The sequence below is a fragment of the Thermobia domestica genome, chromosome 9 (genome assembly GCF_964235325.1).
Source record: "Thermobia domestica chromosome 9, izTheDome1.hap1.1, whole genome shotgun sequence".
NCBI classification, from domain to species: Eukaryota; Metazoa; Arthropoda; class Insecta; order Zygentoma; family Lepismatidae; genus Thermobia; species Thermobia domestica.
The window spans coordinates 75,854,608-75,878,320 of record NC_137462.1 but is presented as its reverse complement, the minus strand read 5'-3'; the positions used below and the strand labels follow the sequence as shown (position 1 = coordinate 75,878,320).

The window sequence follows — 23,713 nt, the reverse complement described above, 5'->3', positions numbered from 1 at the left end:
GTTGATCTGGATATTTGGCGATCCATATTATTGGAGTTCGAATAATTGGAGTATCACTGTATTTTATTATTATTATTATTATTATTATTATTATTATTATTATTATTATTATTATTATTATTATTATTATTATTATTATTATGTTAACAACACTAAGACAAGATAAAATATTATGGAATACTTCACTATTAATTAGTTAAAAAAAACTTTGCTCTTTGCAAAACTCCGTTCTTCAAGCTCAGTTTACAATGAGTTTAAATTGAATTCGTTCATCACAAAAGTTAGATAATAAGCAAGTTTAAAAATGAACATATATATTGAAGATAGAGATAAATAACACTCTTTCCATCGATTTTTATTTCTTGTAGCATATGATGACTAGGAACTGTATTGCAAGTTTGGCAAGAACTTTCTTCATTTTGTCGTGTCTAGTGATTTCAAGTAACGATGCTCTGACTGGAGGTATTCTATATCCTCGGGAATCAGAATCGAGAGAATTAAAAAGTTTAGATGGAATATGGAACTTTAAACTTTCTCCAAAATTTGACCAAGAGGCTGGGTTTCGCGAAGGATGGTACACCCAAAGTTTACAAACAGTGAGTATTAATATTCTTATATTACTGACAAGTAAACCTTACGTTTGGGTGAATCGAGTTGCTGACTGAGACACATATGAAAAAGTAGTACTAAATGTAGCCAGTATTTCAGTGAAGTTTTAGGTGCGAAGCTCCAGGGGTTTAGGAGATACAGCTACCAGAACATCACATGGAAGTACAGAATAGTCTTCATACAGTTGGAGGTAAACGCTCTGTAAGACCTCTAATAACGACAAAAGATGAATAACAAATATATGGGTACATATTAGGACTAGGGGGAAGTCATATAGTAAGGGTATACCTGACGGCGGTCATCTTGAAATCCGCCATTTTGAATTAAGGCTAAGTTTTTAAAATAGGAATAGGGTCATGTGATACATGATTTAAGGCGCAAATTTAATCAGAAGAACAATGGTGACGTTAATTTTGATTTACGCGCAATTGGTAAAAAGTTACAGGGAAATTAAATATTGTTGCAGCATATGTATTAGTCCTTTACCCCACCTTGTAAATTTTGTGTTAATGATAATAATTAAATAAAAAGCAGATGGATAAATATTAATTCTATGGTAAGAGTTGCCTTGATGGCGGCCCTGTTCAAATCCGCCATTTTGAATCAGACAAAAGTTTTAAACAAAACGCATAACAGTGACACCTTATTAATAGCAAATTTTACAATAAATCCAACGGTATAATCATTTTTGCTTTATCATTAACCAGCACTTGTTATCGCATAAACAAGTTGCTAATTTAAGGAAAAATGACCAAAGTGGAATTGAGTCATAATTGAACTTGGGTCTTTCTTCCAGAAAAGTCCTCAATTAGTACAATCAATATGTAGTTCAGAAAAGAGTGCATGACTTGCACAAATGCTCTGCTCACAGTGAGCACACCTGACAAAGGCAATCGAGTTACACTTGACACATTTGTCGTTAACAATTCCGTCAAAGCAGTAGTCGTAAGGAGCGATCCATTTAATTTTGTGCTGGTTAATTATAAAGCAAAAATGGTTATACCGTTGGAGTTATGGTAAAATTTGCAATTAATAAGGTGTCACTGTTATGCGTTTTGTTTAAAACTTTTGTCTGATTCAAAATGGCGGATTTGAACATGGCCGCCATCAAGGCAACTCTTACCATAGACCTAATATTTATTCATCTGTTTTTTATTTAATTATTATCATTAACACAAAATTTACAAAGGTGGGGTAAAGGACTAATACATATGCTGCAACAATATTTAATTTCCCTGTAACTTTTTACCAATTAGCGTAAATCAAAATTAACGTCACCATTGTTCTTCTGATTAAATTTGCGCCTTAAATCATGTATCACATGACCCTATTCCTATTTTAAAAACTTAACCTTAATTCAAAATGGCGGATTTCAAGATGGCCGCCGTCAGATATACCCTTACTATATGACTTCCCCCTAGTCCTAATATGTACCCATATATTTGTTATTCATCTTTTGTCGTTACAAGAGGTCTTACAGAGCTTTTACCTCCAACTGTATGAAGACTATTCTGTACTTCTATGTGATGTTCTGGTAGCTGTATCTCCTAAACCCCTGGAGCTTCGCACCTAAAACTTCACTGAAATACTGACCACATTTAGTACTACTTTTTCATATGTGTCTCAGTCAGCAATTCGATTCACCCAAACGTAAGGTTTACTTGTGAGATCGTTCCAGCTTTAATTTGCTTTTACACAATTAATCATGTAGGGTAGACTAATCACGCTGGGAAAATCCCTTTACACGCACTGAGCGTGCTTGCCATGATTACTGACACTTGGGTACGTGTCAAAATTATCGACACTTGGGTATGTGTAAAAATTACTGACACTTGGGTACGTGTCAAAATATGTGGCACTTAGGTGCATATCAAAATTACTAACAGTTGGTTGCATCTTAAAATTAGTGATACTTAAGTACTGATACATTTCAAATTACTGACATTTGGGAATATGTCAAAGTTAGTGACACTTAGGTACGTGTTAGAATTACTGACACTTAGGTACATGTTAAAATTATTGGCACTTGGGTACATATGGAAATTACTGACATTTGGGTAGGTAGGGAATCGAGTCGTTGCAGTGAACGCAGCAATATCACCTTTTCTTATTTGCCCTTTTATGCTATCTATGTATGATGCCTCTGATTTGTGCACTGGTTATGCAATCAATAATTGTTTGCTAAGGACCGGTCATAGCTGTGATAAAGGTATAAAAAAAACAATACAAAGAGCAGCATATGATTATTGTATGTATAAGTGATAGATCCGAGTTTATTTGTTTTGTAGCAAAAGAATAGGTTAGGCACGTTATTTATTATTAACTGTATTATTGTTATGTAATCATAACTAAAGTTGAAAAAAAAAGATTTGTAATGTTTGAAAGTAAATGTGAATATATTGCTCCTTAGAAAGAGAAAAATATATAAAAAATAATGTTAATAATTCTGTTTGTGAAAGAGTAAATATGAATTAATTGTTCCTAGCTTAAAATAGGCATTTCTGTGTTATCGAACTCACTATTTTAAAATCTTTATAATTCATAAAGGAAGTAATGTGAAATGTGCTTTAAGTTGTTGTTATCAATTAGCAAGGGATGCTTCTTATTGTTCGATTCAGAAATCTGACTAAATGCAGAAAGCCAGGCATAGGTTGCAACATATGATATATAAATATACCAATAAATAAACAAGCATACATTGAAGGCAGGAAAGGTGTTTTATTGAACAGACTGGCTACATACTGGAAATTTATATAAACTATGTTAACATGATTCATAATAAATCTGTTTAATGCAATCTTATAATCTTCGACCTGGATATAAATTATCCATAATTTTGTAATAAAATTGAGTATGTTTAAATTAAAAATTTTTGAGTATGTTTAAAAAAAACTTTTAGGCTACAATAGTCATGATCTGTTTATTTGATTAAGTAATTGTTCGGATGAAAGAGAGCGACTTAAGATGGCTATTACAGCCAAGATTATTTCATTCAATCTGGTACTGGGCAGTTGAAGTAACTGTTGCGAGGTATGGCCGTTTTGAAGTGGTTTCTTCAAGCTATGATTTGTTTCTATGGAGATAAGAATAAATATTAATACAGAATTATTTATCAGTATTTTTTTTATATTAACAATCTGAGTCCGTTTTAGTCTGTGAAATTTTTATGTGGTGTAACATGCATGGCGTTTGACAGATCTCAGTTAAGCACATACCTGCTGATTTCCAATTGATGTGAACATTCTATAAGTTGATCTTTTAAGGGGCAGACTACTAAAAATTTTAAAAAAAGAAGAAAAAAACTATTTTTCTTTTGCCCGTTTTTCGTATGTAAAAAGAGATAACGAAATGTATCTTACTGACAATAGTAGATAATGTTATTCTATACCTAAAAATACGAATCAAAAGAATTTTCAGTGTTCCCAACCATAGAAATTACATTGTGACCAGAATTTGAAACACCCAAAAGTCTAGGTTAAGGCAGTGGCAGGAAAAATGAATTCAACGGTAATTGATGACTTTGTCATGTTGTCTTAGTTCCTTGTTAACTACTTTTTAAATAATATTTGTATTTATTTTGTAATAAACTGTACAAAATAAGTACAAATACAACATAACAAGTCATCAATTATCGTTGAATTCATTTTTCCTGCCACATTGTAATTTATGTGGTGCTCCAGTGCTCCAGTGTCCCGCAAAGCTCCAAGCAAGCTAGGTGGGCAGGAAAACCCCAGAGCGCCAAGCGGCGGTTGCGGTTAGAATTCTCTCAGAGCTCCAGGCAAGCTAGGTGGACAGAAGACTTCAGAGCTCCACGCAAGCTAAACTGGTGTCGTGGAGACGTTAAAAGGAGTTTTATATCTTCTCCTGGGCACGGTGGCGCTGGTGTTCCTCTTCTGTCATCTGACGTAGTGATGACGATGATGCCTATCGTCTGCTTCTTTAGTAACTGTACTAGTTATGGTAAGGGAGCACGTGATGTTGTTTACAAGTTACAGATCACATGTAGGATATTACGATATGTAATAAATAGTGTGTACCGTACGAGAAAATAAATAAATTGAAGAATAAAAATCATTGATGGAGATGTTTGTTGTATATAAGATACCTAAGTCTATGGCGATAATATGTAATACATTATAATCAGGAAAATCTTAACGCATGGGTTCGATGGGCATTTGTCTGAGGTCCCCAGGAGCATAAGGGCCTCATACTTCTCTATGTGTGGCAAGTGACTTACCGCAAATAAATACTACTACATAATAGTCTAGACTACACTTGATTATAAAATAATACTTTCTGCAATGTTCTTGGGTTACAAATGGACATCGTGATTTTTCTAATTTAGTTCCTGAATTAGTACTGCAGTTAGCTCTATCACGCATGCATGTAGGCTCATTTACATTTTAATCCTGATTATGGCTGTCGTAGGGACCTCAGCACACTGATTTACTCAGGGTTCATAATGCCGTTAAGACGGCACTGACAGAAATGATGCTTAGAATTCCTGCGAGTTTTAGAATTCCATCATCATTGCTGAGAGTAAGATATTTCACCAATCATTTTTTGTCAACACAGTGTCTAGTACAGTAATCGCCAAACCATAGATCGCGAGCTACTAGTAGTTCACGAGGACATTTTCGGTAGATCACGTTAACGCTCCGGTTGCCTAACCTTGATTGCCTAAGTTTATAGGCAATAAACAAACATAAGATTTTTTTAAAAAAAGTTGGTATTTCTTTTGGTTGGTAGATCACAGTAGAATTTAAAAATGGTGTGCTACCTCAGAAGCTTCATAAATTTGGCGACCACACTTATACCTGGTCTAGTATTTCAAAATAATCTATAATACATGGAAAATATGTGAGTATACAGAAGTCTTATTAATCTAAGGATTTTATTGTGATATGCAAGTCTTAAGGTTAGATAGGAAGGTCTAATTTGTTTCAATGATTTTTCTTAACTTGTATTCCCCAAGTAGCCCCAGTCAATTGCTTCCAAAGATTAAATCTGAAATTTGCTTTTTTTTTTTTAATATATGTTGTTTTCAATTAAATTTTGGACCGAAGATACTTTAAAATATTTTACAGTTATTTGGGTGCACATGAATTCTATTTAGGGATGCGCACGAGACAAGATTTGAGACTGTCTCGACTCGAAAATTTGCTGTAAAAGTGATGTCTCGACTCGAAAATTATATATTTTTCTATTGGAAGAGCTGTGTCTCGACTCGAATTTTGTCAGAAAAATTCTGTCTCGACTCGACTCGAACGCATCCCTAATTCTATTGTCGTAAATGTTTGCCAGTGATGCATTTCATCGTTTGAGACTTGAAATTTTAGGTGGTCGGTTGACTAATGTTTCGATTTTGTTACAATATATTTTAAGCTTCCAGCTACTGTACACAGAGAAAAATCCGTTCCCCGGACAGCGGTATATTGTACAAATATACGGTATCCTCTTGCTTACTACAGAAATCAGTACGGAGCATACGTTATCCGTCTGCTACATGGGCACTGCCCTTAGATGTTACATCATGCCTTTGCAGGATGTCTGACATCTAACAGTTTTCCGTATATCACATGCATATACTTATGTTACCTTCGTCAGCTATATGTTATATACGCCCATTTGTATGTGAGATCCTGACCGCCTACATTGTTTCATACGGAAAGTACGTATAGATGGAACACTTATACAGAAAGTATTATAAAACATGCGTTTTCAGTTATACGTCTGCCGTACGTTAAGTCCAAATACTACAGGAATTACACATGTAACCTATCTTTTTAAGTACGCCACCTACATTTTTTCTCAGTGTACGAGGCGGAGAATGAGTCTATAATAGTTTCTTCTATATTATATAGGAAATAATTTATTATTATAGAACTGTATTATTTATGTGCATCAACGATTAGATTTGTGAGACACTTACGCCCTATGTGGGAATTTGGGATAGAGAGAGAAAGTATGAAAGAATATGTCATTTCATTGAAGAATAGAAACAGTGTGCTTTCATATTTCACTTATTTCTTTCTGAAAATACAAATGTTTCTTACTTTCAGCTTGACGATGTTATTGTGATGCCAGTACCATCTAGTTTTAATGATATAACTCAAAATATGACAATAAGAGAGTACGTTGGATGGGTGTGGTATGATAAAGAGTTCTTTGTACCTTCCTCATGGTCTGATGGACTTCTCGTCTTCATACGTTTTGGCAGTGTGCACTACAATGCCCAAGTGGTAAGTAACATTTTTACCTCCAATTTGTTCTTGTAACAAAGCATCATTCACAAGATTTAATTTGATCTACTGATTCATAAGATATAACTTGTGAAGTAAGGTTATCCCCTTTCCAAAGTAAAATGTAGGGACATTTCATGCAGCTAATGGGAGTAGGGAGGAAGAAAGATACGAGTTCCTTATTTCGTAAAAATAATAATAATAATAATAATAATAATAATAATAATAATAATAATAATAATAATAATAATAATAATAATAATAATAAAAATAAAATAATAATAATAATAATTATTATTGCTGTTACGTTCTTGCTGTACAGGGAGTTAGAAAATATAATTCCCATAAACCACAACACAGTATCGTTCTCTCATTGATTAGTTTATTACGCGTTCACTCACATGCATGGCAACTAAGCATTCAAAATTCTCACCTAGCCCGAACTAACTAATTCGATTGATTGGCTGTCAGTCAGCGTCATCTGCACAACTACAAGTCATAAACAAGGCATACAGTGAGTGCTCTTTACTCCATGCCAGATTAGCCATATTGCCAGATTATTAATACCCTATAGTTTGAACAGGAAAACCATGATAAATCACTCTAGATGAAAAAAAAGACAATAATGATTAGAACATGTATTTTAAATGTTTACGCACATTCTGAGCCTCTGCAGACGATATTTTATACAAAGTATTTCGTGGTTCTAACAACTGTCTGATTTGAAATATCTTTTTCTTTTTTTTTTTTTAATTCAATAGAGAATTAAATTAAATTCAAAGGTTGAATATTTATTTAGTAATTGAATACTACTAAGACTCGATTGATGTCGAATTGTAGAATGTGCCAAACCATAGAATTCCAGTTTAAGGAGCGATTACTGCAACATCAATACACAGTGATCTAACGAATTAATTTTCGCGAAATCTATCCACTAACGAATTGTGAAAATACAATGAAACGTAATTCTAGTTTTATGTTTCACGAATATGTCCCGTAGGCTAAAGCAGATGGGCGATTAAAGTATCAGCTAATAATTACAATTTATTGGTGAAATGACAATGTAGGATGAAATGGGGAACCTCTTAAAAAAAACACGGACACGATTTCATTAATCAGAAACTCATATGGACTTAGATCTAATCGGGGACATGTTGCACCAGAGATGTGCGCCCTACCACTGAGGTGCTATCTGATTCAGCTGACACCCATATAGGCTCACAGAAATGTGTTCGTTGGTTTCCTTAGCGTTCTCTAATTTGTTCCACTATCTTCATTGTAGTAATTTTAGATGATATTAAGAACGAAATCAGGCCATAAATTTTGTACATAAATGTACAAACGAACTGAGAACATTTCGAGACGAGTATGAGACGTGACGAGAAAACCTTATTTCTCCTCTCGCATCGTGGGGAACAATAATATTTACCAGGTGCGCATCAATAATTTTTGGCGGAATAGTCCAAACTTTGAAGAATCCAATAATAAAAGACACTACGTTTATGTGGTATCGAACAGATGTTTTCCAACAGCTGAAAACGCGAAAAATAATTTTAAGAACTGTTACCTATAGTCTCACAAAAAATTATAAACTAGAGCCTGTCTAGTTCAACTGTGCCCTTGCTGACGCTGCTATCGATATGTGACTTCCCGTAGCTCCCTCGAACGAGGAGGGACAGGTTGCTGCGGCCGAGATCTTTCAACTGTTGGATGCGAAAGCGTTGCCACAACGAAATATTTCATGGACTCCATTGTGCTTCGTCTTGTTAATCACTTTAAGTAGCCTACGATCTTCACTCGTCAAAACAAAACGACTGAATGACAGATTGGCAACACAGCTGAGGTCATTCACTTTTTTTCCCTAAGCAAAGGGAAGGTTTCATCCGCCAGAGGGTGGCGGGGGTGGGGCCGAAGTTTAGCTCGCATAGTTTCCGAGGGCACACGTGGAATAGACAGGCTCTAGATTGTTTTTGTCAGAAAAGAAACACTAAAGATGATGAGAAGATCAAATATTTAATCTACATCAGTCATTCTTCCGCTAAACAAGTACAGTTGTATTAAGAAAGTGTAAGTTTTTTTAGGGGGTTCTGGGCTCGGTGGGCCTCTCGAGTGGGTGCTCCCTGATACTTACCAAAGCAGCCCTTAGAGAAGTTAAGCTTACCCCAGCTAAACTTAAGAAAGTTAAGCTAATCCTTATAAACCAAAACCAACCTAAACTACACTTAACCAATGTACGCTTACAGATGCTAAAATATGAAGAAATTTCTACATAGTTTTATGTCCCACGATTATGCTGCTTTAGCCTCGAGACGGATGCTTAATGGAAGGGAATGATTATTACAAATTGATAGAATGATAGAATTCCATGGAAACTAATGTACATGAAACCCTTGATGCTGTCCACCACAATCCCACATGCAGCTGAAGTGAACCCGTAGTTAAACGTAGTACCCGAAAGCTAACCTAAGCTACACTTATCAAAGAATAAATAAGAGAAATGTAGCATAGACTTAATTTACGTAATGCATTTAGTAGTGAAAAGTCAGTCAGTATTGTGAAACCTGACAAGTTACATTTCGCTCCTTTGAAGCGAGAACGGAGGAATGCGACACGTATCCTGAAAGAACCAATCCTAATTAAGATACAGATAGATTCCCAGCAATAGATTCGGGAGTTACCAGCCTGTAAGGTTAACACAGGACTTGTTCTTTCGCTATATGCGTCGCATTCCACCATTCTGAATTCAAAGGAGCGAAGTGTTACTTGTGAGTATTGCCAAGTCACTGTTGGGGGAACTGCCCTCAAGCACATACCTTCGTAATTCTAGTTAGTTCATGGCAGTGCATGAAATTGAAGTTTTAAAATTGATCTCTAACAAACAGACAAAGAGAAAAATAATATCATAAAAGCATTGCAGTTAACAAGAAATAACAAAGCAAAAAATGTACAGAAAGAACGTCCTGTGTTAATTTGGCAGAAAAGGAGTTTCATTATTTCCTGGCTTCCTCTAAATTTCCAATATATATATATATATATATATATATATATATATATATATATATATATATATATATATATATATATATATATATATATATATATATATATATATATATAAATGGGAAAACATTCATAAGCGTGATTAACAATAAAGATGAGGATAATGAACCTTCATGTACATATAGCATTAAAAAAAAAAAAGAGATCCCACAATAAGACAAAATGAAGAGTAACCTTACATTACATTCATTGCGCATGTCTACTTACTGGCGTAATTACGCTGCAATTGTTTTAAAAGTCTCGGCGTGACTGGTCAATGTCAAACAAATTAACTCGGAAGATTATGCATGTGTTTCCAAGGATGGCAACAAGAAAATTTTTAATTTTATAATTAAATCTCCTATTTAATATATGGAGATTACGTTGCTAATGGAATATGTGTCAAGGGAAACAAAAGATTTGGTTTTTCTTTTATATTATTTAGTGCGTTTGGAACTATTTGACGTAAGAAACTGGTTCAAAATGTTATCTTTTTACAAGCAAAAATATTTAAAAATAGGAAGCGTTTGTACTAGGACTACTAGTTGATGGCCGCAAGCCTTTTCTAAAAGCTTTTTCAGACCAGCCACCTTGAATGAGATTTTCCTGGGTTTTACTCATTCCCACCAGGCAAATGGCGGGCTGGTACCTAACTTATAGGTCCCAGGCCGCTTCCTTCCTTCCCCAATCCTTTCTTCGTTTCCTTTCCCCGGATTGTGTGCTCGCCGAGGGACGTCATCCCTCAAAACGTGAAGAGCTAAATGGCTTTAGATGCCGAAAGCCCAGAAATCTAAATTCTTAATTTTTTTTTTCCATTTCCGCATCTAAATATGCTTACGGCCTGTTAATGGTAGTGTTCTTAATGTAGGTTGTTTGTGAAAAATCAGACTGTTCTAACAGTTGTCTGTAGTTTATATAGACCAACTGTGTTCAATGAAAGTAACTATGTTTGTGATTTAATAATTCATGAACCACTCAACCGATCTCGATCAAATTTTTAACATAGATGAGATTCGGGCCTAGGATGGTTTCTATTATTTCACTTTGACGGTGCAACGTAGGAGTATGGGAGGGGAAGATATACAAAAATGATCGAAAATGTCCATGTCTTAATAATAAAGAGCAAAACACGTTTACGTTCAGCATAATCACTATCCATTTTTAAATTCAGGTAGGCAGGTAGGATGTGTCGTTTTACCTTTACATTTAAAAATAGGTGCTTTACTCGTGAGTGCAGCGGGCCTGTGAGTTGGCAATTTATTATCTAGTTATTCTATTGGACAATCTTTAATGTGTGAGAAGTTTTATTTTAGTTCTACAATAATAGGAAGCATATGATTTTTACTTTATTTATCAACAAATTATATTATCAAATTGCGACTTAAAAGGGAATGGAAAAGTCACAGGAAGGTTTCCACATTTTCAAAGGTGAAATTAATAATAAAATACTGTAGATGGAGTACATGTTGATTTAGTCGAATAGGTTCAAATTGTAGAAAACAATACAAAAGAAACATTGTCGCAAGTAGAGGCATAGAGAGTGTTCAGGCTGAATGGATTTCTCTCAGTACTGTAATGAACACATTAGAAAATTCTATAAATGAATTTAGTGGTTGAGTAACTATATTAGAGTCTGAGGTAAATCAGATAAAAGATAATGTGAAAGCAGAAATTGGGAAAACCAGTATCGAACGTAGTTTGCGATGTTACTGAAGATGAAAGATTAAATCGGTAAGCGATTCAATCCGGAGAAGTTAAGACTGCTACTTTGCAAGAATGAGTGACCGAACTAGAGGATAAACTACGAAAGGTTTACATGAATAATTAAGTTGAAAGATTCAGAAAATCTGAATACGCACGAAGCGTGTAATGTAAGAGAACAATGTTTGGAATCAATAAGCAAGATCCATTCGTTTTACGGGGAGAAATAGTCACTCAGAGGACGAGTGCAAGATAAGAGAAATTCCTTGAAGCCATTCAGCTGAAACTTCACCAACTAAATAAACAAATTTACCTGCTTCAGTAACCATTTTAATCAGCGTTTGATACATTTCATCCGCGATTTTTTACGTTCTACGGAAGAAACAAATGTAGATCAAAATGATAGTTTCAGGATACCTATGAAAGATTACTGTAGGAACAATAATTTTAATTTTCAAAATTCATATCCCACCATGATCCCCAATAACTGTAGAACCAACAGGGAGAGTAGGATTTAAGAGATAGTTCCTAGATTTAGAGGTAGCGATTTAAGGGATTTACCGCATTTCTGGGGAAATGCTAGCAACAAATCTGCTAGAAATTATTTACGTGATCTCGAGCAAAGTTTAGATTATTTTCAAATCACAGAGATACGACATTTAATGTATTTACGTGTTATTTGAAAATTTAACTGCCTCAGCCATAATTTGGTATCTATCAGCCTAAAACAGAATAAATAATAGATTCGGAAGATTCTATTTTCTATAATTTAGTGCAGGGTTCTATATAACATTTCTGCTCAAAATATAGAGAGATTTTGGGGTTAAAATGGCTAAGAAGCGAGAGATATGACAAATATAGGTATCATTCATTCATTAATTGTGTGGAATTTAATGGGTAGATATCAGAATGACCCAGAGAATCCCAGAGAAACAGAAATTTTGAACATTGTATTAGATGCAATCCCTGAAGCCTTGATGTAGACATTACACGGTTGGAATGAAAGCGCTTTACGGGACGACAAGGCACCAACTTGTAGCATTGGAAGGCTTAACGTTGCAATTTAGATTCGTCGTTCCAAAGTGCCCTTTTCAATTGTTCATCTTTTTAGTCTTTATTTACTTATTTTAGGCCTACGAGTATCTTTTCGTAATGTTTCCTGCTTGAAATAATGGCTTCTTTGCCGCAATTCTACTCCTAAAACCATAGGTCTGAAGGCGCTGGGCCACCGTCGATACCGATTGGAAATGGGTTTTCAATAGTTCCATTGGTTCTTCCAGAGCGGTCAACATCTATTCCGTTTGTTTGTTTTTCCAGAGAATTTTTCTTAAAGAGGAGTTGCTATTTTGGACGATCAGTGCGTTTCCGTGTAATATGTACACCAATTTGTGACTATTTTTCAACAGTCTGACGCACTGTTCCGTCTGATTAATGAGAGATTTCTCGCAAAGAATTACCCTCTTCTCTCAAAATAATCGCATCTAAAGCCGAGAAATTCAAACTAAACACACTTAAATTAAATAAGTATATTCTATATATACCGTATATGTATTTTATATGTTTATTATTTTGATTTATGAATTTTCATATTTTATTTATTCAAAATACAAATTTTGCATATATTTGTCTGGTCGTTGTTACAAAATCATAATGTGATACTCACAGTAATATATTATTTGCAACATCAATGTATTAAGAAAACAGTTATATTATAAATTTAAAATGTAACAGTAAATAATTTCGAAATATTATATCAAGTTTTTTTTCAATATAATGTTGAATGAATGTAACAATGAATGTACATGTTTCAATGAATGTAACAATCAGATCAATGTGTAAACATCAAATAATATAATTGTGGTATTTAGAAACAATGGATAACAATATAATATTTTAAAAACTTTTTTTTTGTTTAATATAAGTAATTTTAAAATTGTTTACAATAAATAATATATTAAACGTTGCCCACAAGCAACCACGCAAATTTGAGGTATCTTTTATGCCGTGTTTCATCTCTCTCTCTCACAGTTTGCATATATATTTTTGCTGGCTATGATCTTTACAATATCAAGCAGTTAATTTTATATGTTTATTATACTTTCAATAGATTTACTATATATGCGTCATGTAACTCATTTGCGCTATTTAGTTATGTAAAGTTACTCATAAGTATTCCATATGCTCATTAGTTCTCGATGAAACTTTGATCTGTGAGTTTTCTGCTTTGATTATATGAATAGTTGAAAATTATATGAATAGTTGATGTATATCTCAAGAACGATGACAAAAACGAATGTTTGCATATTTTAAATCAGCATGTTTTAATTACCTTAGAATACCAAGATACCAAGATATCTGCCGAGTGTTAATTTTTCAGTGTTATCTTCCTTTCGTGTGCCACTATATTTTACATATCATTGATATGATGAATTCATAATATAGCTCTCAACTGTGGTGCTAAGTGTTCTATTTCGATACTGGGTCATGTGAGTCTATGATGTATAACAGAGTATATGAGCTACCTATCAGTTCTCCACTATCTTGTCATAATTTTCTTTAGTCTTTATAGTTTCATTTAGTCTATTATTATTGTTAATAGGCTTCTAAAGTATTACATTACAAACCCTGGGATGAAAAATATAGAAAATTTGCCATATTTAAGCTCCCACTTGCTTTCGATTCAAACATATATTTGTAGCCAGACGGAAATAATCTTTTCTAATTTTTAATTGAACATTTTCAACGTGTACTTAATAAAAATAATTTGCCTTTAATTTAGTTCTTACATGTATTTGGATAGTATATTTGATAATTACTTTGTTCTTTGTTAGTGGGTAAATGGTATGGAATCCGTTTCGCATAGTGGCGGCCATCTTCCTTTCCAAGCGGACATAACTGATCTCTTGAATTTTGGATCTAATAATAGGATAACAGTCGCCGTCAATAATACTCTTACACCTGTAACTATACCACAAGGAAACATTGTCTATCACAATGATAGAAACAAGTAAGTCTAAATTAACTTTATTTTTCTTCATTATTTCTGTTTGACTGTAAAGTTCTACTTTAACATCGGAGCTGTATGAGAAATGAGGATTAAAGTTAAGGTAAATCAGGAGTGAATACTGCTAGAGCCTTTCTATCTCAACTGTGCCCTTGCTGGCGCTGCTGTCGATATGTGTTTTCCCGTACCTCCCTCGAAAGAGAAGGAACAAGTTGCTGCGGCCGATATCTTTCAATTGTTGGATGCAGAAGCGTTGCCACAATGAGTTATTTCACGGACTTCGCTGTGCTCTGTCTTGTTAGCAATTCTAAGTAACCTACGATCTTCACTCGTTAAGATCAAACGATTGAATGACAAATTGGCAACACAGCTGAGGTCATTCACTTCTTTTCCCTAAGCAAAGGGAAGGTTTCATCCGTCAGAGGGAGGCGGGGGTGGGGCCGAAGTATGTTTCGCATAGTTTCCGAGGGCAAAGGTGAAATAGGCAGGCTCTAATATGGGTTAAGGGCTTCAATTTAAGATGGACCAAAAACAATTTTCATTAAATATCCTTGGCTCCATTAAGTTCAGTGAAAACGACAGGTGCCTTAACCGATGAAAGCTTAATGGGACATATGGAAGTGGTAATTCACAGTACAGTGTTCAGCGTGATCGATTATTATAAAAGCCTATTTCCCTTTAATTTCAGGTCATGCTGTTGGGATTCTCATAATAACAGAAGGAGAAACTCAATAAATGTATGTTAAGTCGTAGTTAACACTTGAACCAAAGTTCCATCATTGCAGCAAATCTATATAAACCTATATATATATATATATATATATATATATATATATATATATATATATATATATAAACAAAAAGTACTATGTTTCTGACTTCGTACATTTTGAAGCACCTGACCGAACTCGATCAAATTTTCACCATACATGAGGTTTAGGCCTGGGAGTGTTTTAATCATTTCACTTTGACGGTACAACTTAAGGGTGGGGGGAAGGGGGAGATATTTGAAAATTTGCGAAATTGACCGACAGTGTCGAATCCATAGTTTTCGGGTCGCTGAGTTGAACAGTAACACTTCTGATGCTGTTTAAATCCAAACTCAGCCCTTTATATTCAAAATAAAACATATTCATCCCGTGCGAAGAACTGATTCTGCTAGATATTTCTAAAATGGCGAGCCTAAAGAACCGAGCCCAACTTGAGTGATGATATGCAGAAATAAAAATCTCTAATTGAAGTGCAAGATACATCCTGTGCACAATAAGGACCCTCCGACATTCAAGACTATAAAGAAACGATGTGCTAATTTTTTTTTAGCGTACGATAGTGTTGTGAAAGAACACAATGGTGGAAATCAAAGTATTCAGCAAGAGGTTCTGAAAAATGTGTGGTGATCTTTTGAACGAAGTCCAAGGAACTTAATTAGGGAACCAGGGAGAGAATTTGGAATGAAAAGGTCGATAATTCAGAAAATTCTTCACCGTCGACTGCGCTTGAATGTCTACATGGTAAAATTTTGCAGAAAAGCAAGTCTAATTAATGACTGATCAAATCGTGAAACCTCATTATGAGTGAAGATACCCTTCTATCATGCATCTTTTCAGATTTTTGCCATTTTCACCTATTGGGAATAGTAAATCTCGCAATGTCGAAATTTGAGATTTAGCAAAGTCTCATGCATTCGTAGAACACATGGAAGACACTCAAAAACGTATTGCTTTGTGTGATATGGAAAATGAAATTGTGATTTTTTATTCCTTCAAGAGGATAACTGTTGTCGATAACTCTTACTTGGATATAATAGAGAACTTTCCTCCACCAAAAATCACACACATGCAACCGACAATAATTTTGTAGCAGGATGCGCTGCACTACATTATTCAATTGTTACATTCAGCAATCGCTGGTTTAGCTTTGGCGAACCAATTTCTTTGACTCTATGTTTCTGGAGATTTTGCTTGTAGGGGCACGTCAAAGACAATATGAACAGTACAAAAGTTGACAACATGTTAGATTTAGAACATAACATAAGAGATACCCAGTGGCGTATTTAGGGGAGTGGCTTCCGGGCTTAAGCCCCCCCCCGAAATCTTATTACAGTAAAGTAAATGAAATATCTTGCAGAATTTTCACATTTCCAGGCAAAGCCCTCCCCGAAAGTTAACAAAGCCCCTCCCGAAACAAAATCGTAAATACGCCACTGGAGATACCACTAAGTCTGTCACATTACAAATTCTTCATAGCACAGTGCGTGAAATTGACTACAGGTTTGACAATTAGTACCACCAAAGGCGCTCATTTGTAAGTTTGCAGTCAGAAACAATATTAAGTATAGGTTGGAACTATCATTTCTTATACCTCCAACCTATACTTAATATTGTTTCTGACTGTACTAACACATGTTACACTAAACTTCTTAAATTACAACATTATTTGCATTCTGTAGTAATGATCAAATACAGATTTTCTCCCAATATTTGTTTGAAATGTTGGGGACTCACGGTGGACACCTTGTATAATTGAAAATTTCATAATTAAATCGATCATTGTATGGTTGTGCAGGTAAAAACTTCAAGAATGCTCAGCTCCAATTATTTCTATTCATTGTTAGTTCCCGGCGTAATTATACACGAGTTTATACTTTCAGTTCAGGTGTATGTATGTGAGTGTGTACTTTATTTATCGGTGAGTATTGGACAAAGCTAAACTAAATTTAATGGACAAGTAGCCCCTGTTTAAGACAGTGGTTCTCAACTGGTGTGTCGCGAAATTTTAGAATTTAAAAATTGTGGAGCATTTAATAATTAGTTTAAAATCAATTTTGAGACAGATTGATTGTATCAGTCAATGCCTCCAGCGGCAGAAACAATTCTCAGAACTACATATGAGTCACTACTTTAATAAAAACTTATATTATTAGTAAAAGATTTAAACTAGTGTATCGCAATGCCATAGGCGTTTAGTAAGGTGAGAGGTCAGTCAAAAAAGATTGGGAACGACTGATCTAAGGAATAAAGATCGCTATAAGTTATTTGGTGACCAAGCTCAAGCCAGAAACAGGATTTGCTCGATGTGTATGCAGCGGAATGGAAGCTGCGACAATGGTGCTCCCCATCTTCACCATCGATGCCAGACACTTCCCATACTACGTACAATTTATATGTGAAGCCGGAGAAAGGGAAACCCGGAACTCATCACATTAACACTGTCAAGTACTTGAATTGGAATTAATATTTAAATGGGTATAAGGAGCAAGAGAGGTTGTGTTCCGCAGCTTGGCACGCCAGGAGCTTGTGAGCTGAGTTTATTGATCATGTTCCGATGGTTAGAAAAACATTAGCTAGAGGTTTTTGCCCTTGTCTTACAATTAAAGGATATAAGGCTTGTAGGTTTTTCTTCAGTTCTACCACCAGACTGGTGAGACGAAGTAGAAACTTTAAATATACGCTCTCACTGATCTATCATACTTCCATTGCTTCCTTTTCTATTTTTCTTCTTTTTGTTGTTGTTAGTTATTAATGTAAGTTGGCTACCATAAGCTGGCCTCGTAAGTTACCGAAAGTTCATGAAATGAATAAATGAAAGTAAACCTTGTTAATAACATATATATATATTTGTAAAGAAAATGCTTTCTGTTCTAGGTATCCTCCTGGGTATTTTGTTCAAAGTTACACATTTGATTTCTATAATTACGCTGGCATTCATCGATCAGTTTACCTCTACACTACACCAGAAAATTACATCGACGATATCACAGTAGCTACAGATGTTTCAGGGACAACAGGTAAATCATTGTGGAATCTCACAAAAGGTTGCTCTTGAACAAGATTCAGTGAGTAATTACGTTAAAACAATGTTTAAATGCGCAGATAGAAAAGACAAAAAACAATATATAGTTTCGGCAAGAAGATCTTTTTGAATGGAACCAATTAGAACAAAAAGTTGATGTTTCGAAACTGGATCACTGACAACTCTGTAATGTAATTTAATTTTACCATATTTCTTCTCCTCAATAGATCTGGGGGACGCTACATAAAAATATATTAGTGATTTGTAAATCGGGAGATTGTCCCGGGTAATGAAAATGTCTGGTAACTTTTGTAATTTTGCTTCATAACTAAATGGTTGCTACAGAAACCGGCAATTGTCTTGTCACAGTTGTGAGGAGAAAAACTCCCAAATGATGATAGTAAAACCTTTGCATTGTTTGATTATTATTATTTATGTTTCAAGTTAAATATATTACGTCATAATTAATTTTTAAGTTTGTATAGGACTATTCGAAAGACTCCATTAGTACTAGTCTGCTAGTTATTTAAGGGTGCAGGTATAGAGATTTATTTTTCAAATATGTGCTAATTTCTTGGTGTTGTAATTGTGCATCATGACGTACAAAAAATTATAGGGCCTCATTTTTATATACTTTTCTCATTCCAGGCATAGTTCATTACTCAATAAGCTATGTTGGTTCGGGAACATGGTTTAGAGAGCCAAATGTGTTAGTGTCAGTGATTGACAGAAATGGAACAACTGTAGCTACAGCAGTCGGAGACGCAGGTGACATTGAAATTGAAAACGTTAGGCTATGGTGGCCATATTTGATGAGTAACGATCCTGGATACATTTACCAATTAGAAGTAAGTTTAATATTTTATCCTTCCGTAGTTAAGCGTAAAAATTATTTTAAAATTGTATTTAAAAATATTATCGTTACTACCTCTATGATAAACATGTAAATGTTAAATATTCGAGTTTGCTTAATTTAGTTATTGGATTAATGTGTCTTTTTTTTTTTTTTTTTTTTTTTTTTGAAAATCCTGCTTCTAAGGGGAGAGGGAAAACAGTTTAAATATTTTGTTCTTGATATTGCCTGACTCATCATAACGGGAAAACGGCTGTACGGTTTGAAATGAATTTATGAACCTAGTTGATACTTGATTCGAGCCAGGTTTTTAGCGTGTTGAATTAATCAAATGGGAAAGAGGGTGTTTAAAATATATTACACCGAAAATAGAGTTTCTCATGTGCCTGTTATGTTAAAGAGATGACATTTGATGTAACATTTCTTAGTAAAAATAAGTAGATTTGTTTCCGAAAATTCTGCTTCTAAGAAGTGAAAGGATTCAATTTCTAGAACTTATACTCGATATATAAAAGTGAAACCGATTTCATCTGTCTCGTCATCACGCGAAAATGCTTGAATCGTTTGAAATTATTTCTAGAACATAATAGTTAGCATATGGCTCAGGCTCAGGGCACCCACTCAAATTTTTTTGTTTAGAGAGATCCACATTTTTTCTTGGGGGTTCAATACATCTATGTAGTATTAAATCTATGTTATTCTATAATTGTTAATTACTGTCACATATATTCTCATAACATTTGATAGACAAATTATTTTTATAAGAAAAGCAAGAGTACAGAGGAGAAGTAAAAATCAAATATTTAGGTTACATCAATTATTTCTCTGTTACACAATTATAGTTTAAGAAATTCTATAAATGTTAGTCAAGTTACGAAGTTTTATGGGGTTCAGACCCTGTGGACCCCCGTGAGTACACCCCTGACTTGTCTTGAGCTCAGCCCATTTCGATTTAATTATGTTACATATCTTAAGTGGAGCGACGGGGTTCAAAAATGTATATTTTTCAAATATTTTCTACAAATCTATTCCACCCGTGCAAGAACAGGTCTTCCAGCTAGTTGATTGGAATTTCCCATCTTTTTTCAACACCGAGGAAACTGAAAGTTAGAAATGATACAGGATACATAGCATGAAGGATACATAGCATGAAGGAGTGCAGTAAGAAGTGATGAAAAATAGTTCTCGAGTTGAAAAGTTGTATCATTTGCATTGGAATAAATTTATTTGCACAAGAACGAACATGTTGAAAGAAACACACAGAAGAAGAGACATTTTGTAAATGAGGTAACATTTCCTGATACTTAGTTGCGGAAGCTAAAATATTGACTGATATGTTTCTCTTAGCAATAAACTAACAATCTGTGAGAACGTGTACATGAATTAACTTTGGAGAATCTGACTTTGAAGAAAGAAAGAAAGAAAGAAAGAAAAAAAAAAACAATTGCTTTACCAAGAGTGAAAGAGTTGTGAGGTGTGGTTATACTAATATTTACTTATCTGGAGGCATTGTTCCCCGAAGTAACAGTTTGGCGCACTTTGCGTTTGTAAAAAAGAAATAAAAGCTTATTTTTACGAAATACAGCTATTTACTCTCCACGAATTTCACAATGATCTTCCGGTTTTACTACACGGGTGTTCAATTTCTAATATTCCATAGATAGAACAAAGAAAATATGGCTATAGGAAGTGCTTTCTGAGAGGAAACAATCACATTATGTTATTTAAATGTGTGATATGGCATGTTAAAGATATTCAGGCTCTCCAGTGTTCATAGCGTTTAGCGGAAAAATGTCCAAAGAGGGGACATATATCATTCGAAAGATTTAATTAACCTAAAAAAAAAAAAAAAAAAAAAAAGTGGGTGTTAATCGTCAGGCGTTGGTTTAGACAAAATGAAGAACAACGACCAGTGATGCCAACCTAGAACCAAGGGTGCCATCCTGAGGGGTGCCGGGGGCCCGGGCCCTTCAAAGCTCATGTGGGCCCCCTGTATTTTTATGAATATGTATTTTTTCTTGTTATATGTATTGTTATATATATATTATGAATGCCCCTCCCCAAAGTTACAGAGAAACCGGCGCCCTTGCCTAGAACCTTATTGTTACTTATATTCTCAGAAAATCTGATAGAGACAGATTATTTTTTATAAGGAAAGCAAGAGTACAGAGGAAGGTAGAAATTTCCATTTTGCTATTACATTTTCTATGTGCTATATTAATAACAAAATTTTCAAAATTTATAAAATATTAAAATTAGACCCCTAAAACTATAATGTTATTTATTTTTTAAAAAATATATTTAAGTGAATTATTGGTAAATTCCGATCTTTTAAATTCCTAATAAGTACTGTTCTTAATTAAAAGAGGCTATTGAAATTTTTATGAAAATATGACCATTTTGTCGTCAGAATTTAGTATTTTCATCAAGCTTTTGCGCCATAATATTCTACTGAAAGTAAAGAAAGTAGACAAACTTCATTCTCCAGTTAGTCAGTGTGGAATGTTCTAGAAATTGGCAGTTTCTAATGTACTAAATTATTTTCTTCCGTTCATATTTTTTTTCTTAAAACATCAACATAGTACAATTTACGTTTTATGTTACTTGTTTTTGAGATTCACAAGTTACTGCATAAATTACCTGTACACTCATATGCACTTTCGAAGAAAATTTGACAATTAACCCTGATTTCACTATTATTCAAGCGTTATTAGCCTATTTTCCAGCTCATAAAGAATTTTGTTGGAGTTGATGAAATAATATAAGAAAAAATCCCATATATGCTTCCAATTTTGACGAAAATTCCTTTTATCCCTATTCGAAAAATTAATGTTAAAAAATCCCACAATGTGGGATATTTCCTACGGGCTGGTATCACTGATAGCGACTTTTTTAAACCTGTAAAGTCATGCTTTGTGATAACGCCACCTATGAGGATTAAACTAATATTAATGTATACACTCACTAAAGCTCTTTATTATGACCTTAGAAAGACAATAGTACACGACATGGTAAACTTCAAATTATATAGGGTGATAAACTTCATATATATAGGGTGTTAATGAACTATACCGACAAACTGAAACAGGTAATTCCTCACATTAAAATAAAAGAAAAAGTTCATATGGACCTATGGCGGAAAGTGCATAGTTTCAGAGTTAGGGCTGTCCACAATCGCGAAAAAGCTAAATTTCTACAGGTCCTATTTCGAATTCCGGAAACTGTGAATTGTGGTCCTTATCAGCGTAAAGGAAGCCACGCATACACAATTCAAAAGTACATATTGCATCAATTTTCAATAAGTGTACAGGGTATTCCCTACAGGGTGTAATTCTCAGATATGCTCTCAATAGAATTTTCAGATATACCCTGATTTCAAGGAGTGTCCAAAGTAGGCAGAAAGTAAGCCTTGACAACAATGGAAATCCAATGCTTCTGAGGGAAGTCGGAAGTTTTAGGAACTGTCAGCTTCATGTTTTTGTGTGTGTGTGTGTGTGTGTGTGTGTGTTCGGAATAACGTGTGATGCGATGAATTTCATCATGGTATATTTAATGTCGTCTTCATTTATAAGTGTGAAAGAAAACATTGTAGCATGTGTTTTCCAGTACGAGAGAGCGTGCTGCTTACGATCCTCAACACTTGCGACATTGCGCCAAATGATTCCGTACTCACTGCTATCAAGGATTATCATTTGCCTACTTTGGACCAATCATAAAGTCAGAACATATCTCAAAATTCAGTTCATGGCATGTCTGGGAATTTCAATCTGCAGGGAATACTCTGTGCACCCATTGAACATTAATAAAATGTGCAATTTTGGATTCCGTATGCGTGACTTCCTTTACGTTGATCATCCACAGTCTCTCGAATTCGAAATAGGGCCTCTTGAAGTTTGGCTTTTTCACGATTTTGGACAGCCCTAGTTCTGAAACTATGCACTTTTCCCACAAGTCCATATTAACTTTTTCTCTTATTTTGATGTTAGGAATCAATTTTTACAGTTTCGTCTGTATAATTCATTACTACCCTGTATATATATATATATATATATATATATATATATATATATATATATATATATATGAGTGTTTCAGGAGGAAAGGGCAATACTTCGGAAAATGGTAGTATAGGTCATTCTAAGCAGAAAAGTTCATATGAACATGAGTCCTAATCTCAACGGTTTGAGAGGAAGAGGTTGTAAACCATGCTTTTGGACTTATACTTTATTGCATATTATTCACCCTGTGTATATTCTAGAGAGGTAAGACAGCGGATTTGAAAGTTGATGATATGGCCTTTCCAACGATATGCAATATGTGCCAGTGGTGTCCTTAGAAGAGAAGTTGTTGAGGGATATTTGGGAATCAGTGTTGCCATTCAATTTCTTTAAATAACGCTAACTTTCCGAAATTTCCCTCAATAGCTTCCCTTCCAAAGACACCACGGCCACATGTTGCATACCGTTCGAAAAG

General features: G+C 34.4%; 1 protein-coding gene across 1 annotated transcript in view; it reads left to right on the top strand.

Moving 5' to 3' along the window:
• Positions 1 to 374: 374 nt before the first annotated feature.
• The window catches only part of LOC145694026 (beta-glucuronidase-like), a 58,044-nt gene continuing 34,705 nt past the window's right edge, over positions 375 to 23,713 (top strand). Inside the window, exons 1-5 of the mRNA XM_081770165.1 lie at positions 375 to 596; positions 6,672 to 6,851; positions 14,423 to 14,598; positions 18,240 to 18,382; positions 19,036 to 19,235. Coding sequence (XP_081626291.1) covers positions 375 to 596; positions 6,672 to 6,851; positions 14,423 to 14,598; positions 18,240 to 18,382; positions 19,036 to 19,235 — 921 coding nt within the window. The remainder of the gene's footprint in view (positions 597 to 6,671; positions 6,852 to 14,422; positions 14,599 to 18,239; positions 18,383 to 19,035; positions 19,236 to 23,713) is intronic.